Source organism: Populus euphratica, unplaced genomic scaffold (genome assembly GCF_000495115.2).
Source record: "Populus euphratica unplaced genomic scaffold, PopEup_1.0 scaffold460.1, whole genome shotgun sequence".
Lineage (NCBI taxonomy): Eukaryota > Viridiplantae > Streptophyta > Magnoliopsida > Malpighiales > Salicaceae > Populus > Populus euphratica.
Window position 1 is genome coordinate 65,354 of NW_011500342.1, and position 18,608 is coordinate 83,961.

Genomic DNA, 18,608 nt, shown 5'->3' on the forward strand with positions numbered 1-18,608 from the left:
CTTGCTTTTGTTTTGGAGTGATTTGAGACTGTTTTGTTTTTCTTCTCGGGAGTGGAGTGAATGCAACACCATGTCTTCCTAGTCTTATAGTATTATTCATTATTCTATTTTGGTAGTTTGATTTTGTTTTCTAATATTTAGTCGTGGTGGAAGCAGAGCGATTATGTTGGCGGCGGCGGCGGCGGCGGCGGCGGCATCTAAGAAGTGCTTTAAGGCTCATAACAACCTCCTCCTTGGCAATCACAACATCAAGAATAACCCTCTCTTGTTTTTATGCTTCTTCAACCATTCCCATTCCATTCATACTCCTAATCACAATAATAGGCCAAGATGCTTTCTTGGACGGAGCAGCGGCACTGCTATTTTCGCCAATTCCCCCTCCAGCAGCAACAGATCATTCACCACTCCATCATGGAATCATCGTCGCTATCTCAATCTCAATGCTTTCCTATCCAATCCTGCTTCCTCCTCCGCAACTCCTTTCCGGCCACCGGTTTGTCCTTTATCTCATTCTCAATTTTCGATATTTTATATTCATAATTCACCTTTTACTTACTGAAACTGAAAGAAATACTCTTTATTTTGTTACAATAACAGAACTCTGTGCTGAATGGCCATGCCTTATTCTCAACAACGGCAGCTCCAAAGGATAAAGATGGTGTTGCAAATAAAGCTCCTCCTTCTTCATCGGCTACTACTGCTACTAATAAATCAGACCAACAAGTTGCTGACACGAAAATCCTACGCACTCTTGCTAGTTACTTGTGGATGGAAGATAACCCCGAATTCCGCTTGAGGGTTGTCTTCGCCCTTGGATTCCTTGTGGGTGCTAAGGTTTTGAATGTTCAAGTCCCTTTTCTTTTTAAGCTCGCTGTTGATTGGTTGACTACTGCCACTGGCAATGCTGCTGCTCTTGCTTCCTTCACCACTGCCAATTCCACTCTCCTTGCTCTCTTTGCTACCCCTGCTTCTGTTCTCATTGGTTATGGCATTGCCCGCACCGGATCCTCTGCTTTCAATGGTAAATCACTACCGCTATACACTATTACTTACTGATAATAAATAATAAAGTTTGTGCCTTCTATAGTCTCTTCTCACGTTTACCCATTTTTTTCCCAGAATTGAGGACTGCTGTGTTTTCTAAAGTAGCTCTGAGAACAATCCGATCTGTTTCTAGGAAGGTTAGTCAATGCTTTTTCCTATTTATGAGTTTCATTTGTGAATGTGTTCGTTTTCCTTCTTATGATTTAATTTTGTAATTTGCTTGTTTTTCTTAAATCAAAGTTCAGGTCTTTTCACATTTGCATGAGCTTGACCTCCGCTATCATCTTAGGTATTCATGCTTCATTATAGCATAGAAAGCCCTTTCTATCTATCATATATTGGCTACATTCAATAAGTCATCCACCACATTCTGTTACGCATCTTACTTCATCTGTGTCTTTCCAGTCGAGAAACTGGTGGATTAAGTAGAACAATTGATCGTGGTAGCCGTGCAATAAACTTCATCCTCTCATCTATGGTGTTCAACGTTGTACCGACTATTTTAGAGGTATGAATATTCTGCTACAAATTTTTTTCTTCTTTTGAGCAACTTGACTTTTTTTATATTTTGGATTTAGTCAAACATGTTGGTATCCCTGGTAAGCTGCACACTGATCTCCTATGTGAATTCTTGATATCTTTCCATAATGAAACACTTCAACTCCTTGTTCACAACCAGCTAAAACATCTACCTGTACAATTGCTTCCTTATTTCTGAACATTTTTTGACAGAATTTTTCATCCATCCTTCCAGATATCTATGGTGGCGGGTATACTGGCATACAAATTTGGCGCCCCTTTTGCATGGATCACTTCACTCTCAGTGGCTGCTTATGTTACTTTCACGTTGTCTGTGACACAGGTACTATATCTTCTTCCAATTCCTTACTACCATCGTGCCCATTGGCTCTGAAATAGATAGTGCACTTTTTTTTTCCCACGATCATCTTTTTGCATGGATTTTGAGGATGAGCTTTGGTGCTATCCTTGGTCATTTTCACTTTACACAATGTGATCACATGTTTTAGTTCTATGAGGCACTCCCCCCCCCCATTTTCTTAAATTTCCAATGTTTTTGTTGATCACATTTTCATCAATTTGTCTTTGTCATGTGCAGTGGAGGACCAAGTTCAGGAAGGCCATGAATAAAGCTGATAATGATGCTAGTACGAAGGCAATTGATTCCCTTATCAATTATGAGGTGAGATTATGATGTGTCTTTTTTGGTTTTTTTCCCTGCTTACAGTGGTGCATCATTTTATGAAGGATTTTCTGTTTAACTCTTATTTGACACCTCATTTTACTGTGCCATAACCTCTCTTTTTTTCCCATTGTTATGGTTTCCACTTATCTTGTTTTTCTCTTTTTCCCCCCTGTTTCTGCCAGACGGTCAAATATTTCAACAACGAAGCTTATGAAGCTGACAGATATGATGAGTACTTAAAGAGTGAGTGGTTGGAACATTATAGTTATTATCTACTACTTTGATGTTAAATCTGAAACAAATCAGCCACTGCTTGGAATAAATTAACACATTGATGACCATGAAAACTTAAAAGTGGCAGTCATGATGTGGCATTCCTAGAATGAGATGTTGATTAACATTGATTTGAACTCCTTAGCACTTGTTCAAAAAGGCTATGATATCATATAAAAAAACCACTCATCCAAAAAGCTTAAGCTGTTAATTGAGTCTAGAAAATGGCTTTATATTACACTCTTTAACGATTGCTTGAAATTGTGGCTTTGAACTTACAATAGAAACCCTGCAACAGTCATGTGGTGAATAGTTGAACCTTGACTTAGCTCGAGAATAAGTTAGAGCTTCCAAAAACTATCATGATTTTTCCAGCATTGCAGTTAGTTGCATCATCCCATGTTATTATTCTTAACTTATCCTTTTCTTTGTTTAGAAAGTTCCTATTCTTCTATATATTCATGTATATGTGTGTGTGTGTTCTCTGAGTAATTTTAGATTTCTGTATTGATTACACTTCAACTTGAACTCTTAATAATTCCATTATCATTAATGCCTGTAAAGGCATCCTGCAACAAGCACTTGTCTTTTCCTTGTTTCTGCTTCTTGCTTTTATGTATTCTTTTTTCTGATTATCTTGGCTAACAAGCCAAGCTAGTGAGTGTTGGCACAATCTCATCTAGAATTCAAGGATATGGTACTCTTGGTGCTTGATTCTATCTGTCATGCCGCACTGCTTTGCTGAACTTAAGCAGCCCTTTTAAACAGTCTCTTCCTGTGCTCATATCTGCTTTTTTTTCTCTCTCTCACTCTCTCTCAATTTCAAAGCAATGCTCTCTTTCAGGATATGAAGACACTGCCTTGAAAACATCACGAAGTCTTGCCTTTCTGAATTTTGGCCAAAATTTGATTTTTAGCACAGCTCTGTCAACAGCTATGGTTTTATGTTCACATGGGATTATGAATGGCCAGATGACAGTTGGTGATTTGGTAAAGCTTCTTCATAAAAGAAGAAACTATCATAAAGCTCTGTATCTTGTGTGATTAACTGATGGTTAGACAAATTATGTATGCATGTGAAAACACAGGTAATGGTAAACGGACTTCTCTTCCAGCTCTCCCTTCCACTTAATTTCCTTGGCAGTGTTTACCGTGAGACCATACAGAGTCTTGTTGACATGAAGTCCTTGTTTCAATTACTCGAGGTATATTTTCAAGGAACTCTCTGCTGTTTTCTTGCAGCTCAAGAGTCAATCTAGCTTTTTTTATTTCACTCTTTACAATTCCATTTTCTTTTTCAAGTTTGTAAAGTAGCTTTATAGTTTCTGAATGTGTCCCCATAAAGCATGGAAGCACAGCAAGAAAAAAAGAACAATCATACGGTGATTTGATTGTTGATCCAAATGTTGAAGCTTTTCTTTCTTAAAAAAACCTGCTTTCATGTGGACTTGGCTTATAAAGTACCTTGTTCTATTGATTTTTTGCAGGAGAAAGCTGATATTAGAGATAAGGATGATGCAAAGCCTCTTATATTAAAGGGAGGTGACATTCAATTTGACAATGTACACTTCAGGTTTGATGATGGTTCCTTATTTATTGAAATTTGTTTGACAGACAGGTAGTATGAATTCCATATCTAAAGTTTAGTTATTGCTTCCATGGTCAAAATTATTTTGAATTAGCTGTCAATTTTTTGCATTTGTCATGTCTGTTCCAAAATCATTGCTATCCAAAATTACTGCTACTGCAGGTTCTGATATTGTATTGATAATTGGCTTTATGTGGCAACCCAGCAATTGAAATCATTCAAGTTTAGTGGTTGCTAATCTTATGTAGATTTTCACTGCTTGTTTCCAACTTGAAGATCGGATTTTCATTTAAAAAGCAACTGTAATTAATTTACTTTAATGGTGGTAAACTGTGTATGTATGTTGGAGAACTCTCACTCCAATGCAAGCTTAAATGTCAGACAATAAAAAGTTGTGCTCCAAGTTCTAGACTTGTCAGCTTGAAGCTCCGTGATGTGGTGAAATTTTTACCAACGCAATGCAGAAGGAATCTTGAGTCTGACCTGAAGGAAGTCTAGGTGTGAAGGCTTGAAACTTTTTGCTCTTTTATTTGTTTACAAAATCTCATTTTTATGATAGATCAGATTTTCTTTTGGTTTGTTCTAGAAATCAGATTACAATTGCTTCAAAAGCTGGTCCTAGCTACAAAAGGAGGGAAAACAAAATTGATATAAAAAATACTTCTGACAATATGACATTTTGCAAACAGGAAGCTATTTTTTTCCCTTTTCTATTAAAAGAGAAAACCATTGTTTCGATGTTCACAGAGTTGGGAAGTTTCAGAATGTCAACTTTCATTTGTTTTCTTTTATCCCAATCGTAACCTAGTTCCTTAAACATAGCCACTTATCCTATGTATCAGTCATCCTTTATCACCTTCGGGACTTGAAGATTTCCTGAGGGACTTCAATTCATTGCTTTCCTTGAACAAGTTTTGGAGTTAATTCAGCCCCCCCTACCTGTCCTTGACTCTCTTTATGTGTGCAGGCTAATTGTTGTTTTGCATCCATATGCAGTTAAAAGAAAAGTTGGTTTGGCAGATTAGCTTTTCAGATTATATGTTTGTTGTTTGATTGTGGTTATATTTGGAATTCAATATTTTATTATTATTCATTTGTGAATATCTGATGATTTTGTTGATTATTAATTGCTTGTCCACTGTACTTGTTAAACTTGTGACAGCTACTTGGCAGAAAGAAAAATTCTTGATGGCGTAGCTTTTTCTATACCAGCAGGAAAAAGTGTGGCTATTGTTGGAACAAGTGGTAGTGGTAAGGATCTAATTTGTTTTAGAGACTACTATCATCAGCTACTTGTTTTTGCACCCATTTTTGTTAGAATCGTTCTGTGATGTGAAATGTATTTTTTGCTTTCTTCATATACTTAGACTTTCCAAAGTTTATCCATAGTTCTGGTATTCCTTCATGGATGATATTTACTCATGATGTGATGTTTTGTAGGTTGAAACCAGGGCTGGGATAAATATCATAGTAATTTATAAACATGTCTCCATTTGTGTAATATTAAGCTATTATTGTTATTAATTTGTAATCTGTAACAAGAGCAAGTTCATTTACAGGTGCTGGAATTAAATTGATGATCCTGTATTTGCATTAGCAAATGCTTTTGCACTTAATTACCCACACTGCTAATTTATTTCAAATGTATTTGCTTGCAGGTAAGTCAACCATTCTTAGATTACTCTACAGATTTTTCAACACTAATTCTGGAAATGTAAGAACCAATTCCTCCATTGTTATTGTCATGTGGTTCAACAGATCTTAACTTCCGAAAATAATATTTTCCTTGTAAGAAGATCCTATATATTGTTTCACTTCTTCCTCCCAGTCCAGAACATTTTTCTTTGATCCAAAAACAATACTGTTAATTTCAATTAAAACTCTTTCCTATTCTTGCTTTAGCAATTGGCACTTGCTTTTTGGCAGATAAGAATTGATGGTCAAGATATAAGGGATGTAAAACTGGACAGTTTGCGGAGGTCTATTGGTGTTGTCCCTCAAGACATAGTATGTTCTCTTGAGCAATTTAGTTTATGTAGTTTCACGTTATGCATATAATTTAATGGATCTCCCTTGTGAGATCTTGCGAGTTGTAATGTTAATGAGCTGAGCTACTTTTGCTTCACGTACAGGTACTTTTCAATGACACAATATTTCACAACATTCATTATGGTCGTCTTTCAGCAACAAAAGAGGAAGTGTGTCTTTTTCCTTTTCACCCTCCAAAGTATGAATTGCTTATGATGCTTATTACTGCTTTGCTTACGCTTCTTTATCCTCAGGTCTATGATGCTGCCCGACAAGCAGCAATTCATGACACTATCATGAACTTCCCTGAGAAATATTCTACTATAGTAGGGGAACGAGGGCTCAAGGTGAGTGGTCTATTCCTATCAACTAAAGAAATTTTCTACCAGAAATGGCTGTGGGAGACCTGTTAGGGAATAATATAAATCATATCTTGGAACCTCATCTAATAACTTAAGCTATTGGGTTTAGATGATTTCTTGACAAGACCTAACTTCAAGACCTTGGATGGAATACTGTTTTGGGATCCATGTATTATCATTCCCTCCAAAAGAAAACTGAGAAAAATAAAAGACAATGAGTTACTGCTAGATGATCTTTTCACTTTCAATCCATGCTGTATCTTCTTGGCCCCTCATTTTGACTTGAAACTGCATGGGTTAGGCTAAGATGTTCTGGATTTTGATCTATGCCAGTCTTAAACCATGTGTGGCTCCATTGCCCTCTAGTACTGTCTTAACAAATATGATGAAATTTCCTGGTAGACTAACTCTTATCGAATGTGGATAGTTTGGGAATCTACTTCGACACAGTGCTCTGTAAAGAGAGAACTTTTTGTGACCAAATTGCTCTAAAATGAAATGAGATTACTAAATGTGTACTTTTCTTTACTGTGGAATCTTGAATGTTTAATAATGAGGAATTTTTTCCATCCAGTTAAGTGGTGGTGAGAAGCAGCGTGTGGCATTGGCTCGTGCATTTTTGAAAGTGACTCCTATTCTGTAAGAACTCCATTCTTCTTATTGACCGGTAATCATTCTTCCATGATGGTCAAGTTGGTTACTTCTTTTCTCAAAATCTTAAAGAGTGCTGTTGAACAAATATTCCGTCTATTCTAGATACTTACCCTTTCTATCTTGGTCTTGCATTCTTGTGCATTTAACAATTGCATTTAGTGCCCAACAAAATGGAGTGACCATAAGATTTTCACTGTAAGTCATAGTTCTGATAGATAGAGTTTTTGCATGATAGTGCCTACTGCTTCTGTAAATTAAGAAAATATTTCTGTAGTGCTTTAAGTTGTTTTGAGTTTTAAGGTAGTAAACTTCTTCTCAATCAGCATAACAACGCATAATTTTGATGATGATAAATTTTGTCTGTTCCATTATCCAGTATCTAAATTCTAGTTTAAATGCTGCTGTAACTCACCAAGCTGATTTGATCTAGATGCAGTTACGGCAATTTTGAGCCTGGCCCAAAGACAAGGGTTGCATATGATTCACTGTCTTGAACTAAATCAACAGAAACAAAACTTCAGACAAACACATATCACATATCGGGTTTTTATTCTTCCCTTAGTCACATATGCCTAATGAACTTTGTCTCATTTGATTTCCTCAGGCTATGTGATGAAGCTACAAGTGCGCTTGACAGCACCACAGAAGCAGAGATTCTAAATGCATTGAAATTATTATCCAGCAATCGAACTTCAGTTTTCATTGCGCATAGGCTTACAACTGCTATGCAGTGTGATGAGGTGAGCATCCTTGGAAACCATGTTTCATTATTCTTTTAGGGTTCTATACTTTTAGGGTCTTGATTCAGAGTATTTACAGAATTTGATTAGAGTATGCCAACTGTCTTACTCGCTTAGATTTCATGCTTCCACTGTTTCCCGTCTTTACTTACAAGATTAGGTTCTTTTCACTTTCATCAGCAGGTGTTACATCTTTCCTTGTTTGTCCTTGTAGCAAAATAATAGGCATGCCTTTTACTCCCTTTGATCCAAGGGACACAGAAAAGCACTTGCATTGTTAAAAAAGTTCTCTGTTGGTTTTGTATGAAATTTTGTACGATCTTATAGTTCATATTATCTTAAACTTTTGCGTTGAATGTCTTGTCTTGGATTGGAGCTTGTGTTAACTTGCATTGCTGTTGATGATGTAAACCTCCATGCAACACCTATTTGTTGATTGCGAAAGAAGTCCCTATGTTGGCCTACTAGTGAAGTGAGATGCTAAAGATGTTAGGAAGTTTGAAACAACCTTGTAAACTGTGGGCTTCTTCATGTTAGCTTTTTGATCCAATTTAACCTTAGTTGAACTCTCTTAAGCGTTTAATGCTTCTGTGAATGTCATTATTCTTTGTGCATTATTCTCTTACCAGCTCAATATATATTTATACATACTTTCCCATCCTTCTGAAATGTGGCTTCAGATAATAGTTTTGGAGAATGGTAAAGTGGTTGAACAGGGACCCCATGAAGTTCTCCTGACCAAGGCAGGTAGATACGCACAGCTCTGGACACAGCAAAACAGTACTGTAGATGCCCTTGATTCAGCCACTAAATTGGAGGCATAGATGTTGCAATCGTCCCTTGAACACGCAATGCTCAAGTGTTGTTTCGGCTGCCAATAAATTGCCCCCCCGACGAATTGTAACGATGCTGTACCAGTTGATGGTTGTTGCCTGTGGGTTTCACCATCACAGTGAAAAAGCAAGGGGGTGGTATCCGTAACGTCCTAGAAGAAAGAAAGCAAATACTGAGCAACGGATGAAGACATTTTCAATTGAAAATATGGTGAGGCGCATAAACCCACATGAATCGTTCAATCATACACATAAAATTGTAACATCTGGAATCACCGTACAGTTGTCAAATTGATTGATACACGTTACACTAACCCCATGACTGACAAGTTGTCCGACATCTTGATTTGTTTGGAGAGGAGTGGTATTGTTAAAGGCTGTCGATGTAGTGGTGGTCTGTGTAATGTTTGAAAGATCATTTGAGGTAGAAGGTTGCTTAAGAGGAAGAGGAAATAGACATTTAGCCAGTTTTGGAAGCTATCCTCCTCCTACTAGTGGTCTCTTTTTCTTGTGTTTTTTTGGTTGGACTTGAATCTGGTTTTGGTTATCCAGTTGGAATCTATACTTGACGAAGGATGGATGTGGGCTTGAGATCCTCGTTTTTAAGCAAAATCTAAGTGTAAAGGTAAATTAAAACAGTTAGATTTTTTTATATATATATCAGACTGGGCTCATCTTATAGTAAGGCCCGGTATAGATATTTGGGCAAATGGATTAGCCCGTTAATTAATTAAATTATGAAAGGCCAGGTGAGGCCCTTTAATTAACTAAATTATCAAAGGCCACGGGCTCTTTGCTGCATACGACAACCCGAGCCGTTCTGTATCCTGAAAGACTCGGATTTATGAACAATTCCTCGACGCAAGTAAAGGCCTTCCTTCCTTGACATGAGGCTCCTCTTTCTCTTCATCAAACTTCTTCGATATTCCATTTCATAAGACCACCTTAATGAGTAGCCGGCCTACAAGGCTCTTATCAACCAAAACTGTCCAAATCCAATCCAACCCTCCCCGCGTGGCTATGGTTACTCTTCTTGATCATTCTGTCCTTGAAGATTCTGATGAATTAGATGATTGGGACATGCAACATCTTATTGATCATTATCAGGAAGATGGAGTAGTCGACTTGGATACCATATCCAAATTGTCCAACACATATACGTACAACAAAGTTATGGACAAAGTCTGCTTAATTTGTTCATAGCTAGGATTCGCTGCACCCATTTTTTCTGCTTTTGTTGGGATTGCTGGACGTTGCTGCCAAGCTCATGATCACTGCTGGCAGTCTCGCAGCATTAGCCAACATTGGATTGCTGGACGTTGCTGCCAGGCTCATGATCACTGCTGGCAGTCTCGCAGCATTAGCCAACATTCCCTCCTGTGATGTTCAGCTTCTTGGTTCCCAGAAAATGATACTTGCAGGATATTCTTGGCGTCTAACAGGTAGTGTGGGTTATAATATTGAGCAAAGAGATGTAGTTCAGGCCACCACACCATCTCTGTAAGCTCATGCTTGTAGATTCTTGGCTTCAAATTAATTAAGAGGTCTTCGAGAGGAGGCTTGTAAGAAAATAGAAAAGTGGCAAAAGCCTCGTCCTGCCAGGCTACCTAAACCACTTCCAGTCCCCGCTGATGCATGCTTCTGATCAGAATAAGAAAAGGAGAGGTGGTCAGCGGCTGAGGAAGACTAAGGAAAGATATGCCATGACTGACATGAGGGAGGAAGCTAGCTAATTAATAGGATGCAATTTGGTGTGCCTGAAGAGAGTTCATTGGATGATGGCTTTGGAGCAGGTCATGGAATGCTGGGTCAGGCTGGGAGTGCCAAGCCGAAGGTAGCAGTGGAGAAACTAACTCGAGATAAAGCATTGTGTGAGAAGGAGTGGTTCTAGGCTTAATTACTTCATGTCTGGCATTTAATTCTGTGCTGGGGATGGAACTCCCAAATCCACTAACTCATGGAGACAAACTTGGCTATGGAACTGAAGGTGCCAGCTTTTCTGACTCTTTATGAGGTTCGAGTCAAGGGTTGGTTGATAGATTACCACTGTTCACGGTGTCCACGCTTCTTATTATTTTATTTTATTTTATTGCAAAAAATGGTATTCAGATACATAAATAGGGTTAAAGAACAAACTTACAATTAGGATAATCAGGTCAATCAAACTTGAGATATTACACCATATTCATAAACCATGTCAAGAAATTGTAATAATCCAATACAAAAAATTAAAATCATTTTTTTATAATAAAAAACTTAGATTAACTTTTCATGATCCAAATCTATAAACCTAAAACACTCAATTTAAAAAAATATATAAAATTTAATTTTAAATCAATCAAATATTGAAGACTGAAAGTAAAAAAAGAATCTTAATTACAAAAAAGATTAAAAAATAATAATTACAATAATGAGGATCACAAGTAAAATACAAAATAAATTTTATATTTGATTGAAGGTGAAATTGAAAAGAAAAATAAATTGAGTAAAAGGATAAAAAAATCAAAAGAATGAGGGTCAAAATTAACATGAAAAACAATGTTTTGATTAAAAGGTGAAATTGAAAAGAATAATAACTTTTATAAAAATAACATTAAAAAAATTAGAAATCAAAACAATAAAGATTAAATTGAAAAACATAATACTATCAATTTAAAATGAAGGATGAAATTGAAAACTAATAAAAAATTTACAACAAAGCTAAGGCAAACCTTTAGATATTCAAAGAATGATGATCAAATTAAAAAATATAATATTTAGTAAATTGGGATCAAATGATGAAATTAAAAATAAAAAAAAACTTTTATAAAAAAACCAAGACTAAAAATGAGAATTTAAAAAAATAAAAACTAAAGTTAATATACTAACAACTAAGAGAGTTAAGCTATACTTTTTTTAGGAGGAAAGAGAAAAAAAACACTAATTGGTGATAAACTAAATCATCATTGGAGACATGCACTCCATCAATAGAAAAGGGCAAGAGAAAGAGGACAAGACATCAAACGTGCTCTGAGGTAAAAGGCATTTTTTTAACGTTGAGAGACACCACATGCACGCTTTTAGATATGTTATAAGCACACGTTCTTTTTTGTTTTTTTAAATATTAAAGTGCTTCTGAGTTGATTTTCTAATTACAAAAAAAGAAAACCATTGTGTAAAACAAAAAAAAAAACCTTGACCTAAGTCTTAAATTTTTTTTAATTTAATGGTGTTTTTGTTCTTTGATGGTGCATTTTAATTATTTTTTATTTTTTATATTTGGGCAAATATCATAATATCTTTAAGCTTAAATTATAATAACAAAACAATCATTGTGAAAAATATAAAAATACCTTGTAAACCCAAATAATTTTTATTTATTTTTTACTTTTAATGGTATTCTAGTTATTTCATTATGCAATTAAAAATTGAAAAATATTTATTTTTTCTTGAATAATTTAAAATAACAAATAGTTTATATGAAAAGACTTCAATACTTTAAGAAACTAGTGTCGAAATAGAAAGAGTTTTGGTCCAAATAGGATCATTACACCAAGAATCCCAGGTACTAATTTTATTTTTGTAAACAAGTCTAATAATTTCTACCTTTAAATGAAGTTTACTAGTCTTTATAGGTTTAAAACTAACATTAACAAGGAAGAAAAATCATAATCTCTAAAGGAAAAGGAAAACTAATAAAAAAATCTAGAAATAACATAAAATTTAGAAATATCAAAGAAAAATAACAAAATTGACTTAAATATAGTCTTTAGTGCCTAATTGGAGAGTATTGCAAAACTTAGTTGGTTACAATAATTAGATTTTTCATAGAACTAAGCTGTGATAATCTCCTGGAAATATTGAAATTTAATTTAATAGTCTAACTAAAAGTTATGATCTTTTAATATTGTTTTGTTGATATGATTTTCTTTTGAGTTTAGGTTTAGTTTTGTCACACCGACCCATCAATCACCGACTAGGATTTTTACATGATTTATTGATGATAAATCCTTATCTAATCAGAACTTTTCATTTCTACTAGCCCAAGGACACCGCCTTCCCAAGCCAGGCCTAAGTACTTAGAAGATTATTCTAGCATTGAGCTAGTCTAAGTGCGTGCGCTTTTATTTTCATAATTTTCATTTCATAGGTTCAACAAGTAAAGGGTTTTCACTTGTAGTTTGTTTATAATTATAGTAATAATGCCGATTCAAAATTTTTTTTTTATTTAGAAATACATCAACATATAATTTTTATTTTTAAAAAATTATTTTTGACATTATTATATTAAAATGATCTAAAAATATATTTTAAAAATTTAATTTATGCAAAATAATAATAATAATAATCAAAATTTGAGGGAACAAACGGACACAAATCTCAAGCAGTAGCTGTCACACAAAATAAAAATAATAAAGGAATGCACATTTCAATAATTCAATATAAATACTACAGCCTCACATATTTACATTAGGTTGTCCAATATCTCGCTTTGTGCACACACACACATATTTTTCAATGCAGGGCAACGTCACTTTTCTCTGTAATTGTTCCATATTTCTCTACGAATATCACAACAACCACTTGCGGTGTCAACTCCTCCACTAGTGGTGCAACTCACCTCTACACTTTAGAGTAAGTTGAAGTGACCATGTTATATAAATAATAAGAAAGAAGAGCCGATTTCCAGCAACTTCGAAGCCAGTCCATGCTACCAAGGGTGCATTTTCTAGAAAATTAATTTTTAAATTTTATTTATTTATTTATCATTATAAAAATTAATTTTTAAAAATTTAGTTTGGTTTTCAATAAAAAAAATTATTTTAGAAAGAAAATACTTTCTGAAAGTTATAAAAAATTTAGAAAGATTACTGATTATATTAAATTTAGTTCTCAAATTTTTTTATTGTTATATATATTGTATTTTGAATATTTATTTTTCAATTTTGTTCTTTAAAATTTAGTTTTTACATTAACTTTAGTCCTCATTTTTATAATTGTTACTTACTTCTTTTTTTTATCATTTTTAATTAAAAAATTTTATCTATCAAATTTGATTCTAATTATTTTGATTGTTAGTTATTTTATTTAAAATAATTTATGAAATATTAATTTTTTTTTTTTAATTTCTTTATCTTTAAATTTTTTTATTTTTTAGATTTTATATCTATTATTTTAATTATAATTTATTTTATTTGAGATAATTTATGAAATTATATTTTTTTTAATTTTATTCTTATTCAACTTTTTTATTTGGAAGTTTTGTTCCTCATCATTTTAATAAACTTAAAAAAATAAATTATTAATAAATTATTTTTTAACTTATTTTTCATAATATAATCAAACACTAAAAAATATTTTTAAATTTATTTTTTATTATACTACTAAATATCAAAAATTAATTTATTTTAAATAAAAAAACTACTTAACAACTAACAAAATTTCAAACTAGAATTAAAAGCCAAGCAAGCGAGGCGATTAAATCCAAGTCAGGGCATTTACAACTCATATTGCGCTTGCTTCTCTTTCTAACATTTTTTTTATTGCTTATTTTTCTTTATTTAAATTATTTTCTCCTTCTATATATACAAATTTAAGCATTAAAGAGCCTTGTTCCGACAGGAGACTAGCTTGTCAAAAACAATCAAGCCTAGTAGACACAGTTAAGGAAAGCCCAGTCCAATTCAATCCTAAAGTTTCCACGAATTCATCACTTGCATTTATCTGTTCGCGGGAAGATGAAAACCCAAAAGAAGAAGATGATGATGATGCTTTGATCAAAACTGGAATTTTATCCTTGACATCCTACAAGGGTGATTATCTTGATAGCATTCATTTGCTTGCTTTAAGCAAAAGAAAAGAGCCGACTCCACTGCTTGAATCAAATAGATGATCATATGAATAGGTTCCGGTTCTTGTTCACTGTGCACGTAGACCTGAAACAACTCGCCCTCTTCCTATCCACGATGACGTTAATAGTGTTTGTTTCTTTTAGAGGTTATTGCTATTACAATATCATTAAAGAGTCAAAAATTTTGGAACCACATGGGCCAAACTTCAGTAAGGAATGTTACAAGTCTGGAGCAATTTCAGGTAATGCTAAAAAATCAAGAAGGCCATCAACCTCCTTTCCTTCATGGTGCTTCCCTGCAAGTAATTACTTTGTGGTACAGGTTCCCAAGCTTCTGCTTTTATCCTCTACTAAAGGATTATCCAAGTTTTCAACCTGACTGCTTTATTCTCTGATTTTTCTTTTTGTGCTCTTGACTTTAACTATCTACTGATGGTTTGGTTCGATGGTCAAACAACAAGATTACTAGCTATCATTTCATGGTTTACCCTAAATCTCATGTGCTAAAATGGAATGTTGATGGTTCTTCTATTGGGAAACCTAGACTTGCTGGTATTGGAGGGGCTCTTCACAATCATAAAGGTTTGGTTCTGGGTTTTTTCTCTGCTCCTGTTGGGATTAAAGATTCAAATGAAGCTGAGTTGCTAGGTATGATATTAAAGCTCTTGAAATATCTTCTTCGTGAGATGATTATATTGGAGGAAAGTTTATCTTTGAATCTGATTCTGCTGTTGTGGTTAACTGGATAAATAAGCCACTTAATAGGCCGTGGACATTTTATGCTCTTTTCATCATTGTATCTAGATTTTCTTCACATTTGGACTCGGTGTCTTTCTCTCATGTTCCGCGCAATGCTCACCATGTGGGTGATGGTTTTGCAAAACAAGGTATGACTAGAAGATGTGATTTTATGGCCTGGCTTTGATCTTTCTTGTTATGCAGTCTTTCTTGGTTAATATTATCTTGTCTCATAGATTGTGTAGATGTGTTTTTGTTTCTTTTTTCGCCCCTCTAGAATCCCACCAACATTGTTTTATATATGTAGTGTTCCACTTATTGAAAGTAAACAAGCCTGCAGGTCAGTTAGTGAAAAACAGATTCTTATCTTCATTTGTTCAGTCAATATCATAAGAAGATCTCGATTTCTTTGAATTATTCTGCAGCATGATGTGTTTCTCATATCCAGCAAGGCAATTAAATTTAATTCATCGACAACTTTGTATTATACAGAGGTAGAGTTGAAAGTTTTTATTTTGCAAGATGGTAGCATGATAGTAAAAGAAGATATTGGGCATCTCAATTAATGCAACACTGTGGTTTCCAGGCTCGTGCTATAAGTGAACTGGCTCTGCAGGTCTTCAATTCTCTGAGAACTGAACCAGAGAAATTTGAGCCAGAACACTCCGAGATGAGAAGATGTCCTGCTAAAAAGGGCTAGGGCGAAGCTGGAAGTATACTGGATAAGCTTGCTATATTTGTTGGGGCCGGAGGTGGTGCTTCACTAAACAACCCCTCTCTAAAGAGAGCTACCCAAACACACCTTTCTTCAAAACGTCTAAACCCTCTGGTAAGAGATGAAATGATCTACAACTGCTCCTTCTTTATTGACTTGACGTGCTTGAACAACCATTTGGATGTTGTCAATATCATAAAAGCACCTTTTGAAGATAATTTAAGTAACATATTCTGGTAAGGATCGTCAAATGTGGATTCATGCATGGAAAATGATTCCATAAATTCATGTTCATGAACTTAGTGTGGAGACCAGAATTTCATGAATTTCTGCTTTGAAGATTTTAATAAACTTGCAAACCCTTCTCATTGTTTTCTTTAGCACTGCTACACATGCATTTATCTCTAACCCCATCTGCTTATATAGAGTGAAAGGAAGCCAACACTATATATGTTCTACTTGCTTGAACGGGCTAAAGAGAAGGTAGAAATTTAGACTCCTTTGAAAGTGTTAGGCTTGTGACATACATGCCTCGAACTTCCTCTGTCAATGGCAATGAGTCGATAGTTTATGCAGACCATAATGCCCCAAAGCTACTTACCCCTGTAAGTCCATCGTATAATGTTGAGAAAGCAACACAGTACATATGTCGACACAAATGCACCCAATTATGTGCGCGCACGAAGGAACAGGACATGCAAAATATGTAAAACCACAGCTATCAAGCATGATTTGATACAGCACGCACACAAGAATTGACCTGATCTACCTCTAAAACAATGCAGACATTATTGGCTTCCATTCCTGACCTTTTGAAGTTCTTCTGGATAAGCCAGGAAAACGTAGAAAAGGGGAACATAAATTGTTTGAAAGATCACAAAAATGAAATGCAAGTGTTTGTTTGTTGGTTCAGAACCATGCGTCCTTGTCGCTGTTAACAAATAAGAGCAAAAATCCTAATTTTATGAACAATATCTTGGCTTGGGGAAATAGAATCCTCAGTTCATCCATTTCTACTAAAACTTAAAGGTGAAGTTCTTCAAGTCCAGTTAATTTCGAGTGTCCCAAGCCAAGGCTGATTGTATAATCTTTGAAATTCCATCGTTTTCGTTGCGTACCTTCCTTAGGCTGATTGATGTGATTCGATGCTGCAGGTTCTGATACATCGGAAGTCTAATTGGATGCCAACCTCTTTTAGCAAGAAGACAGATTCTATAGACCCTATATCAACCGCACTTGACAGTCCTGCTCGTGTGACCGGTGTTAATGATGGTTTTATGCCTCACAATAGTTTCAATTCTATCTCACCTGTTTCTTATAAAGTAAAGACGGTGTGTCCCAATGGAGGTGTGAATGGTTGTAATACTGGAGGAATGGTTCCTACTCGTAATTCTCTGCAAGGGGTTAGAGCTCATCCCAACAATGATGGAAGCATGAATTTGCTTTGATGGGATAAAAAGCTGTCAACACAAGCAAAAATGTGGATGCTTGTGGCTCTTCAGAAGCAAGAATGAGGGGCATGCACCAATGGCAATATGGATCTTCTTATCGCAACTCTCAGGCAAATTAGTGCTTTCCAAAATTGAAATTCACAAACACCATCAGGCTATTTCCCTCTTACTGGAATGTATGCTGCCCGTCAAGAAGAGTCCAGAGGTCTGTTCTTTTCGAAAACTCAACAATTAACCTTGGTGGATAGGCAGGAGCTTGACCCTGATCTGGCTCTTCAATTGTGAGGTCAATATTTGTAGGGGTTCCTGTGCGTGCGGGTTAAGAGAGAGGATGACTGCATGGTGGGTGTATCCCAACAGATGTATGACACATGTTTTTGTCTAAATTTCAAACGTGTACTTCCTCGTATGCAATATCAATATCCGGCCTGAAACTAGAAAATTTAGTTGTTTTTTCTTCAGCCTTGGGATTTTAATTTGGTGCAATTCAGGGAGTAGTCTAGCCTTGCTTGCTCTCTCTCTCTCTCTCTCATTTCTTTTCACTCAGCTCGATCGTCTTGATGGTTGGTATCTCCTGTTTGTCAGCTCAAGCTGGTGCTTAATTATCAGCTAGGCTAGCACTTCCAGCTATGCATGATCAAGCCTATGAGATGGAATGTTGGAGGAGCACTGATGAAACCTGCAGGAGCACTACCAGAAGTGCAGTAGAGAGGGAAAGTGCAGTGGAGACAAAATGGACATTACTATTAATCGGCCTCCTCAAGCCTGTCAACCTCATCGATCGTGTAGGAAGTAGGAACTAGAAAATAGCAATGCTTTTTCTCCTTCCTTCCAACTTACCACTAACAACAATAATAGTGATTCACCTTTTCTAAATTAATAATACAGATCCATTCTTACCCTAATTCCTATTCCTTTAACGAAATTACATGCAACTATTAAGACACACACTCTTGTCCATGGAATATATATATATATATATATATGTATGTATGTATGTATGTTAGCCTCGTCATTTTTTTATTTAACTAATGTATATTATCCTCTCTCTTTTTTAATCAAAATATATTATCAGTTTCCTAGCTTGTACATGAATAATTACATGAATAATTAACAAAAAGAACAATGAATTGTGTTCGCAATTCACA

General features: G+C 35.1%; 2 protein-coding genes across 3 annotated transcripts; both read left to right on the forward strand.

The window, feature by feature from the left end:
• Nucleotides 1-9,364, forward strand: LOC105113853 (ABC transporter B family member 25, mitochondrial-like). Of its 2 annotated transcripts, none has more exons than XR_840033.1 (19): nucleotides 1-493; nucleotides 598-1,021; nucleotides 1,120-1,181; nucleotides 1,290-1,333; nucleotides 1,450-1,552; nucleotides 1,799-1,906; nucleotides 2,162-2,245; nucleotides 2,431-2,491; nucleotides 3,366-3,511; nucleotides 3,610-3,726; nucleotides 4,009-4,094; nucleotides 5,272-5,360; nucleotides 5,768-5,823; nucleotides 6,036-6,116; nucleotides 6,242-6,307; nucleotides 6,392-6,484; nucleotides 7,074-7,166; nucleotides 7,758-7,893; nucleotides 8,574-9,364. XR_840033.1 is itself a non-coding variant. In XM_011010200.1 (19 exons), exons 1-19 carry the CDS (start codon nucleotides 164-166, stop codon nucleotides 8,715-8,717), a joined length of 2,295 nt encoding a protein of 764 aa, XP_011008502.1. In that variant the 5' UTR covers nucleotides 1-163; the 3' UTR covers nucleotides 8,718-9,364. The 2 variants fall into 2 exon arrangements, 1 of the variants encoding a protein (XP_011008502.1); XM_011010200.1 differs by having other exon boundaries at nucleotides 7,074-7,138.
• Nucleotides 9,365-14,319: 4,955 nt separating this feature from the next.
• Nucleotides 14,320-17,928, forward strand: LOC105113854 (uncharacterized). The gene is made up of 5 exons (XM_011010202.1): nucleotides 14,320-14,798; nucleotides 15,018-15,204; nucleotides 15,361-15,443; nucleotides 15,911-16,123; nucleotides 17,164-17,928. The coding sequence occupies exons 1-4, from the start codon at nucleotides 14,751-14,753 to the stop codon at nucleotides 15,992-15,994; spliced, it is 402 nt and encodes a 133-aa protein (XP_011008504.1). The 5' UTR covers nucleotides 14,320-14,750; the 3' UTR covers nucleotides 15,995-16,123; nucleotides 17,164-17,928.
• Nucleotides 17,929-18,608: the final 680 nt, after the last annotated feature.

Bases quoted from the DNA above. Each gene is read 5' to 3' on its own strand.
- LOC105113853 (XM_011010200.1), top strand. From the start codon at position 164: ATGTTGGCGGCGGCGGCGGCGGCGGCGGCGGCATCTAAGAAGTGCTTT. The intron at 494-597 runs GTTTGTCCTTTA...TTACAATAACAG, and splicing joins CAACTCCTTTCCGGCCACCG to AACTCTGTGCTGAATGGCCA. The intron at 7,894-8,573 runs GTGAGCATCCTT...ATGTGGCTTCAG, and splicing joins CTGCTATGCAGTGTGATGAG to ATAATAGTTTTGGAGAATGG.
- LOC105113854 (XM_011010202.1), top strand. From the start codon at position 14,751: ATGGGCCAAACTTCAGTAAGGAATGTTACAAGTCTGGAGCAATTTCAG. The intron at 14,799-15,017 runs GTAATGCTAAAA...TCAAACAACAAG, and splicing joins CAAGTCTGGAGCAATTTCAG to ATTACTAGCTATCATTTCAT. The intron at 15,205-15,360 runs GTATGATATTAA...CATTGTATCTAG, and splicing joins AAATGAAGCTGAGTTGCTAG to ATTTTCTTCACATTTGGACT.